The sequence below is a fragment of the Pan paniscus genome, chromosome 11 (genome assembly GCF_029289425.2).
Source record: "Pan paniscus chromosome 11, NHGRI_mPanPan1-v2.0_pri, whole genome shotgun sequence".
In the NCBI taxonomy this organism is placed as follows: Eukaryota; Metazoa; Chordata; class Mammalia; order Primates; family Hominidae; genus Pan; species Pan paniscus.
In genome coordinates, this window is record NC_073260.2 from 26,084,810 (window position 1) to 26,102,383 (window position 17,574).

General features: G+C 42.5%; 1 protein-coding gene across 2 annotated transcripts; it reads right to left on the reverse strand.

Moving 5' to 3' along the window:
- Positions 1-233: 233 nt before the first annotated feature.
- PRPF4 (pre-mRNA splicing tri-snRNP complex factor PRPF4) lies at positions 234-17,563 on the reverse strand. Of its 2 annotated transcripts, none has more exons than XM_003833049.5 (14): positions 17,345-17,563; positions 16,390-16,567; positions 13,979-14,165; positions 10,394-10,481; positions 9,915-9,994; positions 9,644-9,737; positions 8,738-8,832; positions 6,850-6,908; positions 6,312-6,435; positions 4,874-4,963; positions 2,548-2,670; positions 2,329-2,436; positions 2,120-2,238; positions 234-1,651 (listed from the first exon to the last, which is right to left on the reverse strand). In XM_003833049.5, exons 1-14 carry the CDS (start codon positions 17,369-17,371, stop codon positions 1,458-1,460), a joined length of 1,566 nt encoding a protein of 521 aa, XP_003833097.1. In that variant the 5' UTR covers positions 17,372-17,563; the 3' UTR covers positions 234-1,457. The 2 variants fall into 2 exon arrangements, with proteins under 2 accessions (XP_003833097.1, XP_008956797.1); XM_008958549.5 differs by having other exon boundaries at positions 16,390-16,570.
- Positions 17,564-17,574: the final 11 nt, after the last annotated feature.

Here is a 17,574-nt window from a genome sequence, read left to right on the forward strand (position 1 = left end):
ATGGTTGAGGTGAAAAGAGGTGCATGACAGACAAGTAAGAATTGTAATTGAGTCCAGGCCTGGCTTACTGGCAGTCTGGCCCAAAATGCAAACAGCCTTCTATTTTAAAAAAAATTGTTAACAAGGTGCTAAGGAGACATAAATCAGAGTAATCCATATTTGAGATCATCCATTATATCCCAAACCAAAAAAAAGAGACCTCTATGGACCAATGGCTAGGATTCAGAAAATGCTTAACTATAGAAAATAATTCTTTATAGGGTAGTTTTGTAACAGGATTTTACCGTAGCAAATGTGGAATAAAGAAAAGGTTTAGGTTTAGGAATACCCATTAGGGTTTTTTCGTTACTTCAACATAAAGTACCCTTTAATACACGAAGTACATCCTTTAAACAGCCAAGAGAAAGGAGGTTGTACAATAGAGACGTCATGTTTGCTTTCTAAACATTTGTTTGACTCCTGACACGATGGTTTTGCTTTGGGGTAACATGAAGGTTGCCAAACTTCAAAGTAAAAAAAAAGATATTTTCTGACAAAGCAAATGTTCAGTTCAGAGTTGCCTGATGCTGTCAGCATTCCAAGCAAACTCAATAGGAAGAGGTGAAGTCGTCTTCACTGTATAACCATCAGCGTGACTGCAGTCTACTGCTTCACATCCCATTCTCCAGGGAAAGGAAAAGTGCTCGCTATGATGCATTGTTTAACCAATGAGTGGTGAGATGTGCCTCTTTACCTGAGGGCTTCCAGACTATAGTTCAGCCACCTTGCTCTCTGGGTCATATGTAGTCCTGAAGCATGTACCATGTTATGGAAAGCCAAGTTTCAAGAATTAAAAATGCAGTCAGTCACAATCCTGGGTGCTGTGAGGAAGGCTATAAGGCATTCGAACAAATTTTTTTTTTTTTTGAGACAGGGTCTTGCTCTGTCACAGGCTAGAGTGCAATGGTGCAATCTCGGCTCACTGCAACCTCTGCCTCCCAGGCTTAAGCAATCCCTCCCACCTCAGCCTCCCAAGTAGCCGGAATCACAGGCACAAGCCACCGCGACCAGCTAATTTTAGTATTTTTTTGCAGAGACGGCATTTGCCATGTTGCCCAGGCTCGTCTTGAACTCCTGAGCTCAAGCGATCTACCCACCTCGGCCTCCCAAAGTGCTAGGATTACAGGCGTGAGCCACCACGCCCGGCCAAACAAAAGATTAATAAAAACAATGTCTACACAGTTCGTGGCAGGGCGTAAAAAGGTAATAAATTTTCAACCATGAGAGGGGTTCCCCATCACCTAGGGATTGGGCTGCCTTCCTGGAGTGGGGGCTGACATGGAAATCCAATTCTACTGAGGGTCTATGCATGGTAATTGGCAGAAAACATGATAGAACTAAACACTTCAATTCTTCTCGTTTGAGGAAAACAGCTCCTTAGAGAGAGCTTGAGGTTCAAGTCCTTTTCCCATTGTCATCTATTCAGCCATCCACAGCTTGAAGGTCCTGTCATATGAGCAAGTGGCTATGAGCTGCCCATCGGAAGAAATATCTAGGCCCATCACTTTGCCTTCGTGGCCAGCCAGAGTCTTCAGCGGGGACCAGCCTGGGTGCGTCCAGATCTTGGCTGTGTTATCATAGGCACCAGTAAGCAAGAAGTTCCCATGGATAGCTACAGGAGAAGAGAAGGGGAATTGCTTGAGGAATTCAAGTATTCAAAAGAGAAGACAAAAGCACAAAAGTCTGCAAAAACATACTATTTTTAAAAAACATACTATTTTTTAAAAAACTTGTTTCTGCAGACTTAAGGGAACAAATAACAGTAAGGTCTTTTGGCTCATTCCCTGACCGAGAATCTATTCAGAATAATATTAAGGACTCAGTGCTCAGAGCATCCATGGAGGAAAGAATGAAGCAAAGCACTCATGAAAGTCTGCTTTACTTCCTGCAACGAGAAGCATGCTTTCCCACAGATCTAAGGGTATGGCAGGGGGAAGGAAATTATAATTTGCTCCTTTACCAGTAGGTCAAATTCTCTCCTGTTTTACTGCTCAGTTAAGCTAAAGCCTGGCCTGCATTCCACGGGAACACAATACTGTTTGTCTGTGTCATTTAGACGTAAAATAGGAGGAAAGCTTACGCTCAAACTTGACACCAGTCACTAAGTTCTGATGAGCAGGGATGGTGTAGACGCAACGCCGCTGTCGGAGGTCCCACACTTTGCAGGTGTTGTCACCACTGCCAGTTGCAATGTGATAGCTGTGGATCGGATGCAGTATTGAAGTTAGAAATAGAGTACTTGCTGACCCAGAACCCTTTTTCGCCCCTCATTCAGTGTGTTTATTTTACCCATTGGGGGAGAAATTTATTCCATAGATTTCTTTCAGGTGGCCTTCTAAGAACATGATACAACGTCCTGTGCGTAGGTCCCAAACTCGACCAAATGCATCCAGTCCCCTGAGAAAATAATTTAGAAATGAACACTTTGAATCCAGTTCTCTGTGGAAGCAGGTATAGGTAAGAGGTGAGAGTACTGAACTGCCCCTGACTACATGGGAGAAGCCTTACCCAGTGCCAGCCAAAGAGCCATCTTGATGGAAGGCAATGTCATACACACCCATGCTGTGGCCTTCCTGATGCAGGATCTCCTCTTGAGCCTCCAAATCCCATAAGCGCCATGAACGGTCATAGCTAAAACCAAATCACACTAACAATCAACCAGCTGATATTTATTCAGTTTCTACAACACATAAAGTATTATAAGTCATTATAGCTTAAGTTATTAATGCTTCTGAAACTATTCATATAACCATATTAACAGGAAGCTCCTTTCTGACATAAACAATGACTCAACAACTAAGCTTATCTGCCTTAGGTGCTAGCTGAAAACCAGGGAATCACTGTAAACCTCTAGGGCTTTTTTTTTTTTTCTTCTTTTGAGACAGAGTCTCACTCTGTTGCCCAGCCTGGAGCACAGTGGCACAATCTTGGCTCACTGCAACCTCCACCTCCCGGGTTCAAGCCATTCTCCTGCCTCAGCCTTCTGAGTAGCTGGGACTACAGGTGTGCGCCACCATGCCCAGCTAATTTTTGTATTTTTCGTAGAGATGGGGTTTCACTATGTTGGCCAGGCTGGTCTCGAACTCCTGAGCTCAGGTGATCCACCCACCTTGGTCTTCCAAAGTGCTGGGATTATAGGTGTGAGCCACCATGCCCAACCTAGTGGCTATTTTAATAACAGGATTCCCCAAGAATGGCCCAGCAAAGACTCTGTTACCTTCTTTCTTCCTCCACTGTTATATTCTTTCATTCATCAAGCATTTATACATTTACTAGGCCCTAAATTGGATGCTGGGGATACAAAAATCACTCATACACAAATAGATCAATGGAAGAGAATAGGAAGTACAGAAATAACCACACATATATGGTCAGATGATTTTCAACAAGGGTACTGAAACAATTCCAACAGAGAAAGGAAAGTCTCTTCAATACAAGGTGGTATAACTGACTACGCACATGGAAATAAAGACAAAAGAGACAAACACAATTAAAAAAACCAGGCAAAGCATATGACAGAGCACTCAAGAGCAATAATGATCAGGGTAATAAGAATGAAAATCATGGGAGATCACTACACACCTGCTAGATTGGGCAAAATGGTAAGACTGACAACACCAAATGTTAACAGGGATGTGAAGTAACCAGAACTCCGGGAATGTAAAATGGTGTAACCGCTTTGGAAAACTGGTGGGGAGTTTAGAAAAAGTTAAATATACATCTCATACCTCTACCCTATGACCCAGCAATTGTACTCATGTCCACAAAAAGCCTGGTACAAGAATATTTACAGCAGCTTCATTCTGACTGGCCCAGACCTGGAAACAGCCCAAGTGTCCATCAACAGGAGAATGGATAAACTATGGCACAGTCATAAAAATGAATAACCCCCAGCAATAAAAAGGAATTACTGATACACGCAACAACATGAATGACTCTTAACAATGTTATGCTGAGTGAAAGAAGCCTGCCACAAATGAATTCACAGTATGAATAGACATAATTAATTTGTGGTGATAGAAGTCAGATCAGCAGTTGCTTTAGAAGGGGGAGTTGGCTGGAAAAGGGCATGAGGGACCTTTCTGGGGTGATGGACTATTCTCTATATTGACAGAGGTGTCGATCACAGGAATGGTACGCGTTTGTAAAGACTGACAGCATTGTACACTTAAAATAAATCCATTCCATTGTATGTAAATTATAACTTAATGGAAAAGTTCTCTAACAGATTCTAGCCTCCCTGAACTTACAGAACCAGGAAGGGAGACTTATATACCTGCACTGGACAAGAGTGAAAATCCTTGTTTTCTGGTAATTTGTAACTCCGAAATTTCAGATTAATTGTAATTTAAAGGCAAATATGGCTGGGCGCGTTACCTGTTATCTATAATCCCAGCACTTTGGGAGGCTGAGGCGGGAAGATCACCTGAGGTCAGGAGTTTAAGACCAGCCTGGCCAACATGGTGAAACCCTGTCTCTACTAAAATTTAAAAAATTAGCTGGGCATGGTGGCACGCGCCTGTAGTCCCAGCTACTCGGGAGGTCGAGGCAGGAGAATTGCTTGAACCCGGGAGACGGAGGTTGCAGTGAGCCGAGATTGCGCCACTGCACTCCAGCCTGGGTGACAGAGTGAGACTCCACCTCAAAAAAAAAAAAAAGGCAAATATACTTAGCCCTCACTATATTAAACATTCTCCTCTGATTCCAATTCCCTGCAGCCCAAGAATATCCTACCTGAAGATCTCTGCTCTAAAAATTTACCTGGCAGATAGCCATAAAGGCTTAAGAAGATGCTACAGGCCTATATGGATAAAACAATAACAGGATGGCTCACCAGGTGGTGCCCAGGAAACGTCCTGAAGGATGCCACATTACCCGGGCCACACGCACTGTATGGCCTTCAATATCTGCCACTGGTTCATCACTGGAAAGGAACCAAACATATAAACAATTTTATAGACATATAAATAGTCACAAAACTGCTTACCTTTTGTGCAGACATACCCATTCTGTACAACACGAGAGGCTAAATTGTAACTACACTTGTAAACTACTTTGGCCCAATAAGCAAAATAGTCATTCTGCACCAAAGGAGTACCTGGATTCTAGAAAGAAAACATGCTTTGGAAGAGATATAAGGACACAGAAATCACATAGTTTTGGTACAAGTGGATTACAGATAAACCTTTTTCAAATTTAGGCCTGTTCCAAGATCCAAATGAAAAAGGAACTCCTAAATAGAGATGAGGCTTAGTCTCCTTTTGGTGGCCATTAAATTCTGCTACCCAGCAACCACCAAAAGATCTGAACATCAGCAAAAGGAAATAAACATGAACTCTAAGGAGCGCAATTAAAAAGAGAACTTTGTCAATGTGCATACACAGAACAAGCCAAAGCCCAAGGGGAATAAATATTGCTAAGTATTACCAAAGCCAATTAAAACTCACTGCGCTCCTAAGTGAGACCCTGTCTGGTGAGGAGTGAAGACATTAATTAGCTCTCATAAAAATTCTCAAGTAAAAACCTTCATGTGTTTTCCCAAAGAAAGAAAACTAAACAATTAAATTCAGATGCCTTTTGGCCAACAGGGTGCTTCCGAAGTTTTTTTTTTTTGGAAAACAATCACATAAACACATTTTTAAAAACTGTTGTAGTTGGAAAATACATTCTAGGTAAAGGATGATGCTATTGGGAGGAGACATCTCCGTGGTAATACTGCTAGACAGAACCTCACTTTCCTCTCCCCTGTGGCTGTTTGCTAAGAACCAACGAACTGCCAAGAATATTATATTTAGTTCATTGTTAATTTATCATGTAGGAGGTAGGCTGGATCTTTCTGGAATAAATGGAGCTAGGAAATAGTGGTCACTAGGCTATAGGCAAAAATCAAGATCCAAAGTTAACAGGTAAGAAAAAACGGACATAACTCCTTTAGTAAGAAAAGGCCTAAGAATGAAATCTTCCACTTACTTCATTTTCACACTAGGTTACCTTGACTCTTAAACCATCTTGGGGGTTAAATGCCAGATTTTTTTTTTTTTTTTCCTTTCAAGACGGAGTCTTGCTCTGTCACCCAAGCTGGAGTGCAGTGTGCAATCTTGGCTCACCACAACCTCCATTTCCCGGGTTTAAGCAATTCTCCTGCCTCAGCCTTAAGGTGTGAGCCACTGCGCATGGCCTAAATGCCAGATTTTTACTGAGGTCCTGGGGACCAACCAATCAAACATCTACTTTAGTGATGGCAGTATGGGCCACAGAACAGTGATATTCACCTGTCGAGACTCCAAAGCTTCACAGAGCCATCAGCCGCACAAGAGGCCAGGTTGACATCTTTTGGGTCCAAGGAGACAGTGGATTTGGGATGGAATACAATTGCTCCTACATTTGTGTTATGCCCTAAAGGAGTGTAAGAGATGCAAGTTCAAAGGTTCCTGCCTCTTTATAACCCATGTTATATACTAGGGAACATGTGGACATACAGAGTATTCAAGTGACTATTCAACTATTAAAACATGAACTATTTTAATTTAAGCTAATATTTAAATTACATTTTTAAAAAAGCAAAACACAAAAAAACCCATTTTGGTTTTTGGTTTAGAGATTATAAAATGCCAGAGTGTGACTGGACATGAGAGAAAAGTGGATGTGTAGGAAGTTGTGATAGTCCAGTCTTGCAGCCAGAGAAAACCAAGTCAAATCAAATCAAGGATTAATGCTGTGTGTATGGGGTCTGAGTGTCAAGCAGAGTTTAAGGCTTAACTGAGTTCACACTGGGAAAAAGACTGAGATTTGGATAAGACTCTAACTTACCTCGAAGAGTGTGAAGGAGGTTGCAATCAGGAACAGACCAGAGCTTGCAAAGCCCACTCCTATCAAATACAAAGGAAAGCATCTCAGCCAGGGTTGGTCTGGGAAGGAAAAGGTACCTTGGTAATATTACTAAAGGACAATCTCTTCTCACCCCCAATAAACTTTACAATGGCTGACAGAAAAATAAAAGCCTTATAGTTAGAAGGGTTATAGGAGAAAAAGCTACCTCCAGCCCACACGCAACCAGAGGCTTTTACTGGACTATAATTAACACTACACCAGTAGCCATTCTCCTTAACTTTTGGATCCACTTGTGAGGGAAGGTGGGGCAAATTAAACTATCCAGTAATACTAATATTAATAGTGATACTGTCCTTAAATATGAATAGTATTTTGCTGATTACAAAGTATTTCATTTTTTTTTTTGAGAAACAGTGTCACTCTGTCACCTAGGCTGGAGTGCAGTAGTGTGATCACAGTTCACTGCAGCCTCAACCTCCCAGGCTTAAGCAATTCTATCACCCAGCCTCCTGAGTAGCTGGGACTAACAGGCGCATGCCACCACACCTGGCTAACGTTTTAAAAAATTAAATAAATTTTTAAAAATTTTTTGGGCCGGGCGCTGTGGCTCACACCTGTAATCCCAGCACTTTGGGAGGCCAAGGCGGGCAGATCACAAGGTCAGGAGATCGAGCCCATCCTGGCTAACACGGTGAAACCCTGTCTCTACTAAAAATACAAAAAATTAGCCGGGTGCGGTGGCGGGCGCCTGTAGTCCCAGCTACTTGGGAGGCTGAGGTAGGAGAATGGCGTGAACCCAGGAGGCGGAGCTTGCAGTGAGCCGAGATCGCGCCACTGCACTCCAGTCTGGCCGAAAGTGTGACACTCCGTCTCAAAAAAAAAAAAAAAAAAAAAAAAAAAAAAAAAAAAAAAAAAATTTGTAGAGACAGGGTCTCACTATTGTTGCCCAGCCTGGTCTCAAACTCCTGGGCTCAAGTGATCCTCCTGCCGTGGCCTTCCAAAGTGCTGGGATTACAAGTGTGAGCCACCATGGCTGGCTGGCCTTCAACTTTTTAGAGACTTCTTATTTTGGAAATTTTTCAACAAATTAGTTTTATATCTATTATCTCGGATGATCTTTCTAACAGACCTGTGAAGCAGGTACGGCAGGAACGATCAAACTTTATAGTGAAGGTGAGGCTTGGAGAGGTGGACTCATTTGTGCAGTCCCTTGGCTTTCTCCTGAACCCGTCCAAAGGTCAGCCTAGTCAAGTAGCTCCTGTGTATTCAATCTAAGTTTCCTTTCTCATTAGATAGCCATGTCCCACAGAAAAACACAACCAAACTCAAACAAAACAACAAAGTTACCACATCCTGAGTTTTCTGCATATGTGGTGATAAGAAAATAAAACAAAGATAAACCAATAATTAACGTTTAACGAGTCCTTACTACATACCAGGCACTGTCAAGGCAAAATGCCTTGCAAACACTACCTCATCCCACTTTACAGGTAAGGACACTGAAGCTTACAGAAATTAAGTATCTTAGCGAGGTCACATAACTGAAAAAGAAAAGCCAGACTGAGTTATGGATACTAGTTGGTCTATAAACTCACTACAGGACCTGTTCCAAAATACTAGTGTCAAGAATGTGACAGAGTGCTTTGTGTAATGGATCTCTGGGGTCACTGGTGAAGAGCGAGAACGGCTAAACAAAGGCTACATTGTATTATACAACAGGTAGAGCACTGACTGACATCTGTAGTTTGGTGTGATCATGAGAAGCAGAGAAAGAGGACGTAGAAATAGACGTCTAACACAAATGCTAATTTTCTTCCTGAGCCTGTTCCCCATTTAGGAAAAAATGTCATTGTAAAATGGAACTTACCAACAAGCTGTGGCCAGCATCTTGGAATTGGGACTAAAGTGACAGTAGGAGATAGGCCGATCATCCCCAATCTGACTGCAAAAATTATTCAAAGACTTAAAAAGAAAAAAAAAATACACACACGGTGATCATTAATAGGTTAATCTAAGAGCTCCTTTGCTTTTCCACCATAAAAAGAACAACAAAGCAGCTTTTCAGTTTTAACCCATCCCAAGATTCTTCTATGGTTTTGTTGCTGCTGTTAGAAGACACATACATTGATAAATGAAGTTATATGAAACTCCAGCATGCTGTTTTCTATAGTCTTTTTTTTTTTTTTTTGAGACAGAGTCTTGCTGTGTTGCCCAGGGTGGAGTGTAGTGGCGTGATCTTGGCTCACTGAAACCTCCGCCTCCCGGGTTCAAGCAATCCTCCCGTCTCAGCCTCCCAAGTACCTGGGATTACAGGCACATGCTATCACACCTGGCAAATTTTTGTATTTTTAGTAGAGACAGGGTTTCACCATGTTGACCAGGCTGGTCTCAAACTCCTGAGGCTCAAGTGATCCGCCTGCCTCTGCCTCCCAAAATGCTGGGATTACAGGACTAAGCCACTGTGCCCAGATGTTTTCTACAGTCTTAGTATCACAACTTCTGAGTCAGCTAAATATAAACAGAAAACCCCAGAGAAACTCTGACATATTAACGGGGAGAAATAAAGAATAGAACCATAGGCCTCTGCTGAATACAAAGCACAGTAAGCTCCTGCCACGTTAACTGATGGCTCCTTCCATGTCACAGCAGCTCAACTTAAGCAGGGAGGAATCACTCTAGTTGCCTCTACCTTCCCAGAGGTGAGCCAAAGCAGAAAAATCAAATAAACATGAAGAATCTTTAAGATGTGGGACAATTGCTGGGAGCATCTTACCCGGAGAGACTTGTGCAGCTCTTGCATCTGGGAGGTCCTTGTTGTCTCAGGAATCTCCTTATGGAGTCGGGCCTCTTCCAAGCGTTTCATTGCCCTGCGACACAGAAACACCATCACCAGGAGCAACAGGGTTGTAAACAAGGACCCACATGTATCCCTACTCTACCCCTCAATTTCATTTAACAACCACAGTCATTATCAAGCACTCAGTTCCTGAGAGGAAACACACACAAAAAATATGCTTCTTTCTTCTACTGGAGGCTCTCTTTACCTGGGCAACGAATAATTAGCAATCCATAGTCTTGCCACCTTCAAGCTATTTGGTCCTTCATGATACCAGGTTTGCTGATACTGAAAGGCAAATTAAGAGCAGAAAGGTCAAATCTGAAGCATTCTACTCCTCTTATAACTGTCATTTCTCCATTTTAACTGCCCAGAAGGAAGGTGAATTCGTTCGGTAATAGGATGAAATCAGGCAGAGGACTTTCTACTGAATTTTTTTTCTATGATATGTAACTACATGGTTATACCAGGAATGCCATGATTCTTTCCTGACTGGAAAACTCACTTAGCTCCATTCATACTTACGAAGGAACCAAAACTACTGCCAGCAACTCTTCTTGAATGGTAGAGCCTTCAAAAACATTTCCCCCAACATCTCAGCAAAGCAAACCATTGAAAGCAGAAAACGAGAGACCTATCCCCTCATTTCCTTCATGTTTATACTGTGAAGTTAAAGACATGTTCTACCTCTTCTTTGGACTTCTTAGACTTCTCATCATCCTTTTTGGTCTTTTTCAAGGCATCAGTACCGACAACTGAGAGGATATTTCTTAGCCTGTTAAAAAAAAAAAAAAAAGATCAGAATTTAAACATGGTTGAGATAACACTGTTTTTAAAGTACACTTTAACACAGTTTTAAACACTGTTATTAAAGCTCCCCTAAGATGGGAGCAAGCCTTTACTATTCTCTCACTGTTCAAACCACCTAGCAACCTTTTTTTTTTTCTTTTTAAGAGATGAGGTCTTGTTGCTGCCCAGGGTGGAGTGCAGTGGCATGATCATGGGTCACTGCAGCCTCAACCCCCTGAGCTCAAGCGATCCTCCCACCCCAGCCTCCCAAGTGGCTGGGACTACAGGTACACTGCTACAACTGGCTAATTTTTAAATTTTTCTGTAGAGAGAAGGGCTTGCTATGTTGCCCAGGCAAGTCTTGAACTTCTGGGCTCAAGTGATCCTCCTGCCTCAGCCTCCCAAAGTGCTGGGATTACGGGCATGAGCCACTATGCCCGGCCCTCCAGGAACCTTCTTTAAGAGTCAAGTGGGGATGGCTAAACTCCCAGTGTGGTTTCTCCCACTCAGTCTTCTCTATTTGGAAATTTCCAAAATTCAACTATGAGCAATTACTCTGTACAGTTTAGAGTCAATGAGCCCCTACACTGCTACCACTTGGTCTGTGAAGACTGCCAACTTTCACTCAGTGCCACAATGTACTGGATACTGACTCAGGTGCTAACTATACAGTGATGACTAGGAATCAGTTCTTGATTTCAAGTAGCTTAGTCCTGGGGAAACAACAGAGAGTACTGGCAAACTATAATCCATTATATTACCTATCACTATAGCAGTAAGCACAGAGGGCTAGAAGGGACTTTGTAACGGGCATCTAACTAAGCTTAGAGGATCAGGGAAGGCTTCATTAAAAAAAGGTAATATGTAAATTGAGTCCTCAGTTAATCAGGTCAAGGGGGTCAAGAATGAGAAAATGTCAGGCAGAGGGTTAAACAAATAAGGCCTGGAGGTAAGAAAAACATGTTGAGCTTGCAGTCACAAATAATTCAATATGGCTGGAGCGTGGAACATAGAAGAGGACTGGTGAAGAATAGGGCTGCAAATGCAAGGAGGAGCCAGGTCACAAAGAATTGCTAATGCCACGCTCAGGAGGATTTACAGATGAGAAAGATCCCTGAAACAGTACAAAGAATGGATTAAAAGGGAAGAATAATGGCAGGGAAATCAGACAGTACTGTTGTAGTGACGCTCTGAGTCACAACCGTGGACTGAAATTCAGATAGTAGCAGTAGTGACTCAAAGGATTCATTTAAGGAACATAATAATGAATAAGATAGACTTTGCTGGTGGAAAAAACAAACTAAACAATAATAAAAAAGTATACCCTTTGAAAAGGCTAATAAAATAACATACTATGACAGAGAACAGAGGGGTTAGGTGTGATGAAAGGCTTCTTTGAATAGGTGGCATCTATGCTGAAACGAAAGAATAAGAAGTTTGACAGGGATCCAGGTTAATAAAAAATGAAGAAGAAAGGCCGGGCGCAGTAGCTCACATCTGTAATCCCAGCACTTTGGGAGGCCCAGGCAGGCGGATCACTTGAGGAGGTGTTGAGAGGATCACTTGAGGAGGTGTTCAACACCTGGCCAACGTGTTGAAACCCCGTCTCTACTAAAAACACAGAAATTAGCCAGGCATGGTGGCACATGCCTGTAGTCCCAGCTACTTGGGAGGCTGAGGCAGGAGAATGGCTTGTATCTAGGAGGTGGAGGTTGCAGTGAGCTGAGATTGCACCACTGCACTCCACCCTGGGTGACAGAGCGAGACTCCGTTTCAAAGAAAAAAAAAGGAAGAAAAAAAGCCTCTAAAAGCCAAGACAGAAGAATAAAAATAGACCAATTATGTGGAAAGACATAAAAAGAACTAGCATATTCCATAAGGACCAACGTGGCTATTCTAGTAAATTGGGGAAGGGTGACATGGGTAAGGCTGAAGACCTTACAGACCATGGTAAGAGTTTTTTACTCCAAGTATGAGAAGACAATCTAGGATTTTAAGCAAGCAATTAACACAACATGTTTGGGGCTATCACAACAGTGCAGATTTGAAAGCAGTAAAGATAGAGCAAAGAAGATAGCTGGAGTTGTATCTCGCAAGTAGAACAGACCAGATTTTGCTAATGGATTATAAAGGAGGCTAGGCAGATTTTCAACTAAGAATTGTATGAGTATAGGAGAGAGGTGGGGAAATATTTCTTCAGATGTCTCAAGTTTGAAGTACCTGTGGGATACCTAAGCTGCAATGAGAGATTTGGGAATCATCAGAACACACAGTGAATGATGCCATGGGAGTAGAGCTGATCACCAAGGGCAAGTAGAGAAAAAGGCAGCCTGTAAAGGGCAGGCAGAGAAAAAGAGGTTTAGAAGGTAAGTGAGAAGAATTAGCTAGTGAGAGAAGAGGAAAATCAATAGGATTTGTTCTTAGGAGAGTGAAGGAAAGGGAGTAGTTCAAGGAGGGAGTATTTCAAGGAGGAGTGGCTGGCAGTATACTAGGGCTATTCTTAGTAAAGGTGGATTGGTGATCTTAACAAAGAGCAATTTTAATGTGGTAGGGGTTGGTCAGTTTGCAGCAGGTTGAAGAGTAAATAAGGGTAAGGACCTCAAGGGAGTAATAGAAAAAACCCTTCCAACAAGCTGGATGATGAAGGGGAGATGAGACAGTGGACAGAGAGACCAGAGGGGCTCCTCATAATTGTGTGTGACTAGACCACAACTAAGAATTCACAACCTGCAAATAACAAGAGGGCATTATCTGAGGACGGTACCCCTCTTCAATAAAATCCAAAAAACATTTATCATTGTTCTATGTCATTGATATGGAATGCATTTGATGTCTCAATTTTCAAAGCCCAACAACAAATGTTTATCCAATTCAAAACTCGCACTGGGGAGGGGAGGCAAGGGAGCATGTTAGCACCCACTTCCAAGTCTATAAAGAAAAACGGGCCAGGCACGAAGGCTCACGCTTGTAATCCCAGCACTTTGGGAGGCCAAGGTGGGTAAATCATTTGAGGTTAGGAGTTCAAGACCAGCCTGGCCAACATGGTGAAACCCTGTCTCTACTAAAAATACAAAAATATAAAAAATAACTAAAAATACAAAAAAGAAAAATGTGGTGGCAGGTGCCTGTAATCCCAGCCACTTGGGAGGCTGAGGCAGGAAAATCGCTTGAACCCGGGAGGCGGAGGCTGCAGGGAGCCGAGATCACGACACTGCACTCAAGCCTGGGTGACAGAGCAAGACTCTGTCTCAAAACACAAAACAAAACAAAACAAAACAAAAACGAACAAACACAAAAAAGAAAAATTAATAGTGGAGTAAAAATTGGCCTAAGACAGATTATGGGCTAACTCATAAACACAGTAAGATACTGTTAACATGATTTGAGACATTCTATTAAAGTTCAACTAAATGATCAACCAAAATTTGGAGTAGAACCCTGTGGTTATAATAAAGAAAAAAAGTAAATATTTAGAAAGGCAACCTTTCTCTTCTTTCAGCAGGACCCTCTCCAAAAAGTGTGATGGGTTCCCCCAAGGCTCTAAGGCAAGCTTTGACCTCTGAGTCATCTGTGGAAACATTGATCTGCCGGGCTCGCTTCCTTCTCTCAAACTCAGCCAATACTTCTGCCTGTCGCTCGCTGATATGCTCTTCAATTTCAAACACTTCTCCTATTAAAAAGAAAACAGGCAACATCAGCAGATCTTCTTCAAATAGAGAGAAATAATTTCTAGTAATTGCAGTCTGTGTATGCCCTGAGGGAAAAGTAACTGTCTATTACACATTTTATAGTTTACTGTTTTTCAGTTTATTAAATTATGCCAAACACATAAACCTAAATGACACAGCTTCAAAAGGCAAGAAAATGGTTCAAGCCACCTCTTGTTTCATTGATTAACTTTACGCCTATATAAACACACACTTTGGCTGAGACCAGCAAGTAAGAGTACAGAACATCTTTTGCAAATGAGTTAACTAGGCTGTCTATCCAGAAGATGTAACAGAAACATTATTGTAACAACGGCCAAAGCTATTTATTCTCTAAAGGAGACCCAGTATAGGGATACTTAACAAATCATTAACTACTAAACTGCAAATAATTACCAGGAAAATGAGAGTTCCACAACTATAAGGATTTCTGGATAATCTGGCAATAGTTTTGAAACCCACACCAAAATACAAGTGTGATAAAAAATGAGAGGTACAGTGGTGACGTTATGTTTAAAAACAGTATTAAAAGTTTAAAAAGTCACTAGGCTACAGTGCATGTGTTTAGAAAATGTGTGGGAGGCTCAGTGAGAAACCTGACAGATGTCCCTACTGCAGAGGAGTCTTCATTTTATGCCCTTTGGCATTGTCTGAATTTCTTGGGACAAATATGCATACTTTTATTTTAAAAATATAGTAGACCTCTCATTACTGACATGGAAAGATATCCTCAATGGTATATAAATGAAAAATGGGGGTTATACAACAATTTACATATCATGTTTTCATTTATGGAAAAAATTACATATTTTTATAGCTGTATTAAAATTCTCAGAAAGATATACAATCAATTAATTTTAAAAATACAGGATTTTCTACTTCACACATTTATACATTGATCTTTTAAAAGAAAAATAACTTTTTTTTTTGAGACAGGGTCTTGCTCTGTTGTTCAGGCTGGAGTGCAGTGGCACAGTCATGACTCACTGCAGCCTTGAATCCCCACCTCAGAACCCCAATTAGCTGGGAATACAGGCACGTGTCACCATGCCCGGCTAATTTTCTACTTTTTGTAGAGATGGGGTATCACTATTTGCCCAGGCTGGTCTTGGATTCCTGGGCTCAAGCCAGACTCCCGCTTCTCAGCCTCCCAAAGTGCTGGGATTACAGGTGTGAGCCACCAGGCTTGGCCACTATTACTTTTATAATAAAAAAAGATAGCTCAGTCAGGTGCAGTGGCTCACGCCTGTAATCCCAGCACTTTGGGAGGCCGAGGTGGGCGGATCATTTGAGGTCAGGAGTTGGAGACCAGCCTGGGCAACATGGTGAAACCCAGTCTCTACTAAAAATACAAAAATTAGCTGGGTGTGGTGGCGGGCACCTGTAATCTCAGCTAATCGGGAGGCTGAGGCAGGAGAATCACTTGAACACAAAAGGCAGAGGTTGCAGTGAGCCAAGGTTATGCCACTGCATTCCAGCCTGGGCAAGAGAGTGAGACCCTGTCACAAAAAAAAAAAAAAAAAAAAGATTTCACTTTGGGTAAAAAATAATTGCAAAACTTCAAAAGGGAGAATATCATGAACAACTCTAGCTGCAAACCAATGCCAGAACTATGTTAGATCTCCAGAAGACAAATGGAATCAATCTGAATCCAAATGTACACTGAATTTTTGATAAGACTGCTCACTCATAGAAGAAAAACTATATAACAGATTGTAAGAAAAAGGCTCTCTGCATGATTATAAGGGGGTAGGCAAAATACAGCCTTATAGCTGCAAGTTTAAGAATTGAAACTCTGCCGGGCACAGTGGCTCACACCTGTAATCCCAGCACTTTAGGAGGACGAGGCGGGCGGATCACAAGGTCAGGAGTTTGAGACCACCAGACCAACATGGTGAAACCCCATATCTACTAAATATACAAAAATTAGCCGGGCGTGGTGGTGTGCGCCTGTAATCCCAGCTACTCGGGAGGCTGAAGCAGGAGAACTGCTTGAACCCGGGAGGCGGAGGTTGCAGTGAGCCAAGATCGCGCCACTGCACTCCAGCCTGGCGACAGAGCGAGACTCTGTCTTAAAAAAAAAAAAAAAATTGTAATTTTTTGACATTATAAAACTGGTGGTATTTAAGTTTAGAAAGGTATTCATTACACAAAGAGGTAAAGATGGGCTCACAATTTGCATCTTACCAGAGGTTATATTAATATTTCCAGCTTCGATCCCTGCTTTAAGTCCGTCTTTCCCCAAAATCCCAGACTCTCCTTTGGCCAGACGCTCCCTCTCCTTCTCTTCCAAACTTCCATAATAGATGTGTGGTTTCTTCACGACCGGAGCAACTAAGTCGTCGGGTGCTTTAGTTTTGGTTGCCTGCTAAATCAAAGATCTGGATTAAACTAAGGTTTAATCTTGGCAATTTACCGGAATTCACCAGAGGATGAAGCTCACCCTGAGTTTCACAGTCCTATTTCCTCCGTAATTGAAAGGACAAATTGGACACTACTTAAGACGTTCTTCATTGATTTGAGGAGGTGAGGGTAGGGTGAGGGTGTTTCAGTCCCTCACTTTGGTTGACGGGATTAATAAAACTAGTGAGGTTCTCTCGGGTATTTTCCTATGAAAGGTTTGCTCTGGAATCTGTTTACTTCATTCCGTTGGAAGTGTTCAATCTCGTGTTTTATGCTTCCCGGATTACTGCTTATCACTGGGGAAATACTAAGGATAGATGAAATAACCAACGCGGTGCTAAAGGATAACAAGTTACAACATTACAAGTGTATACATTTCAAACGTTCCTAGACGTGAGGTAGTAGGAGTTAGTAGGTCTCATTAAAATTCTGAGATCTGCCAAAGGCATAAACCTTGGCCAAGACACTTCCCTATTTCAGAGCACCGTTACTGGATGAGTCGGAAGAGATGCTTGCCCTTTGGGGCTGTAGTGGGAGAGGTGCAAATAAGCTACAGTCCACGAAAGCGCTTAGGGATCAGGAAAACGGTGGTCCGCTGTGTAGGACACCACTGAGTCCCGCAGCCTTCCTCCTCAGCCCTCCACCGCCTTCTCCCGCTCCTTAACGGCCCCTTCCCGCAGAGATCCCCTTCCCCCTTAGCGCTCCCTGCCAGAGTGAGCTGGGATCCCGGGCTCTGTACCGTGGAGGAGGCTCGGGAGGAAGCCATGCTGGGCTCTGGAGCCGCGAGGCCCCAGCGAAATCCGAACACTCCCTTTCAGACCGTCCACCGCGCGCCCAGCAGAGGGGAAGTGCGTCACTGACAGGAAGTGCGTCACTGACAGGACGTGGGCCAAGAGGGGTCACCGCCCCCGGAGCGGCGCGGAGCATGATGGAAGTCGTAGTAGGAAATGGCGTCGTGGCATTGAGGGG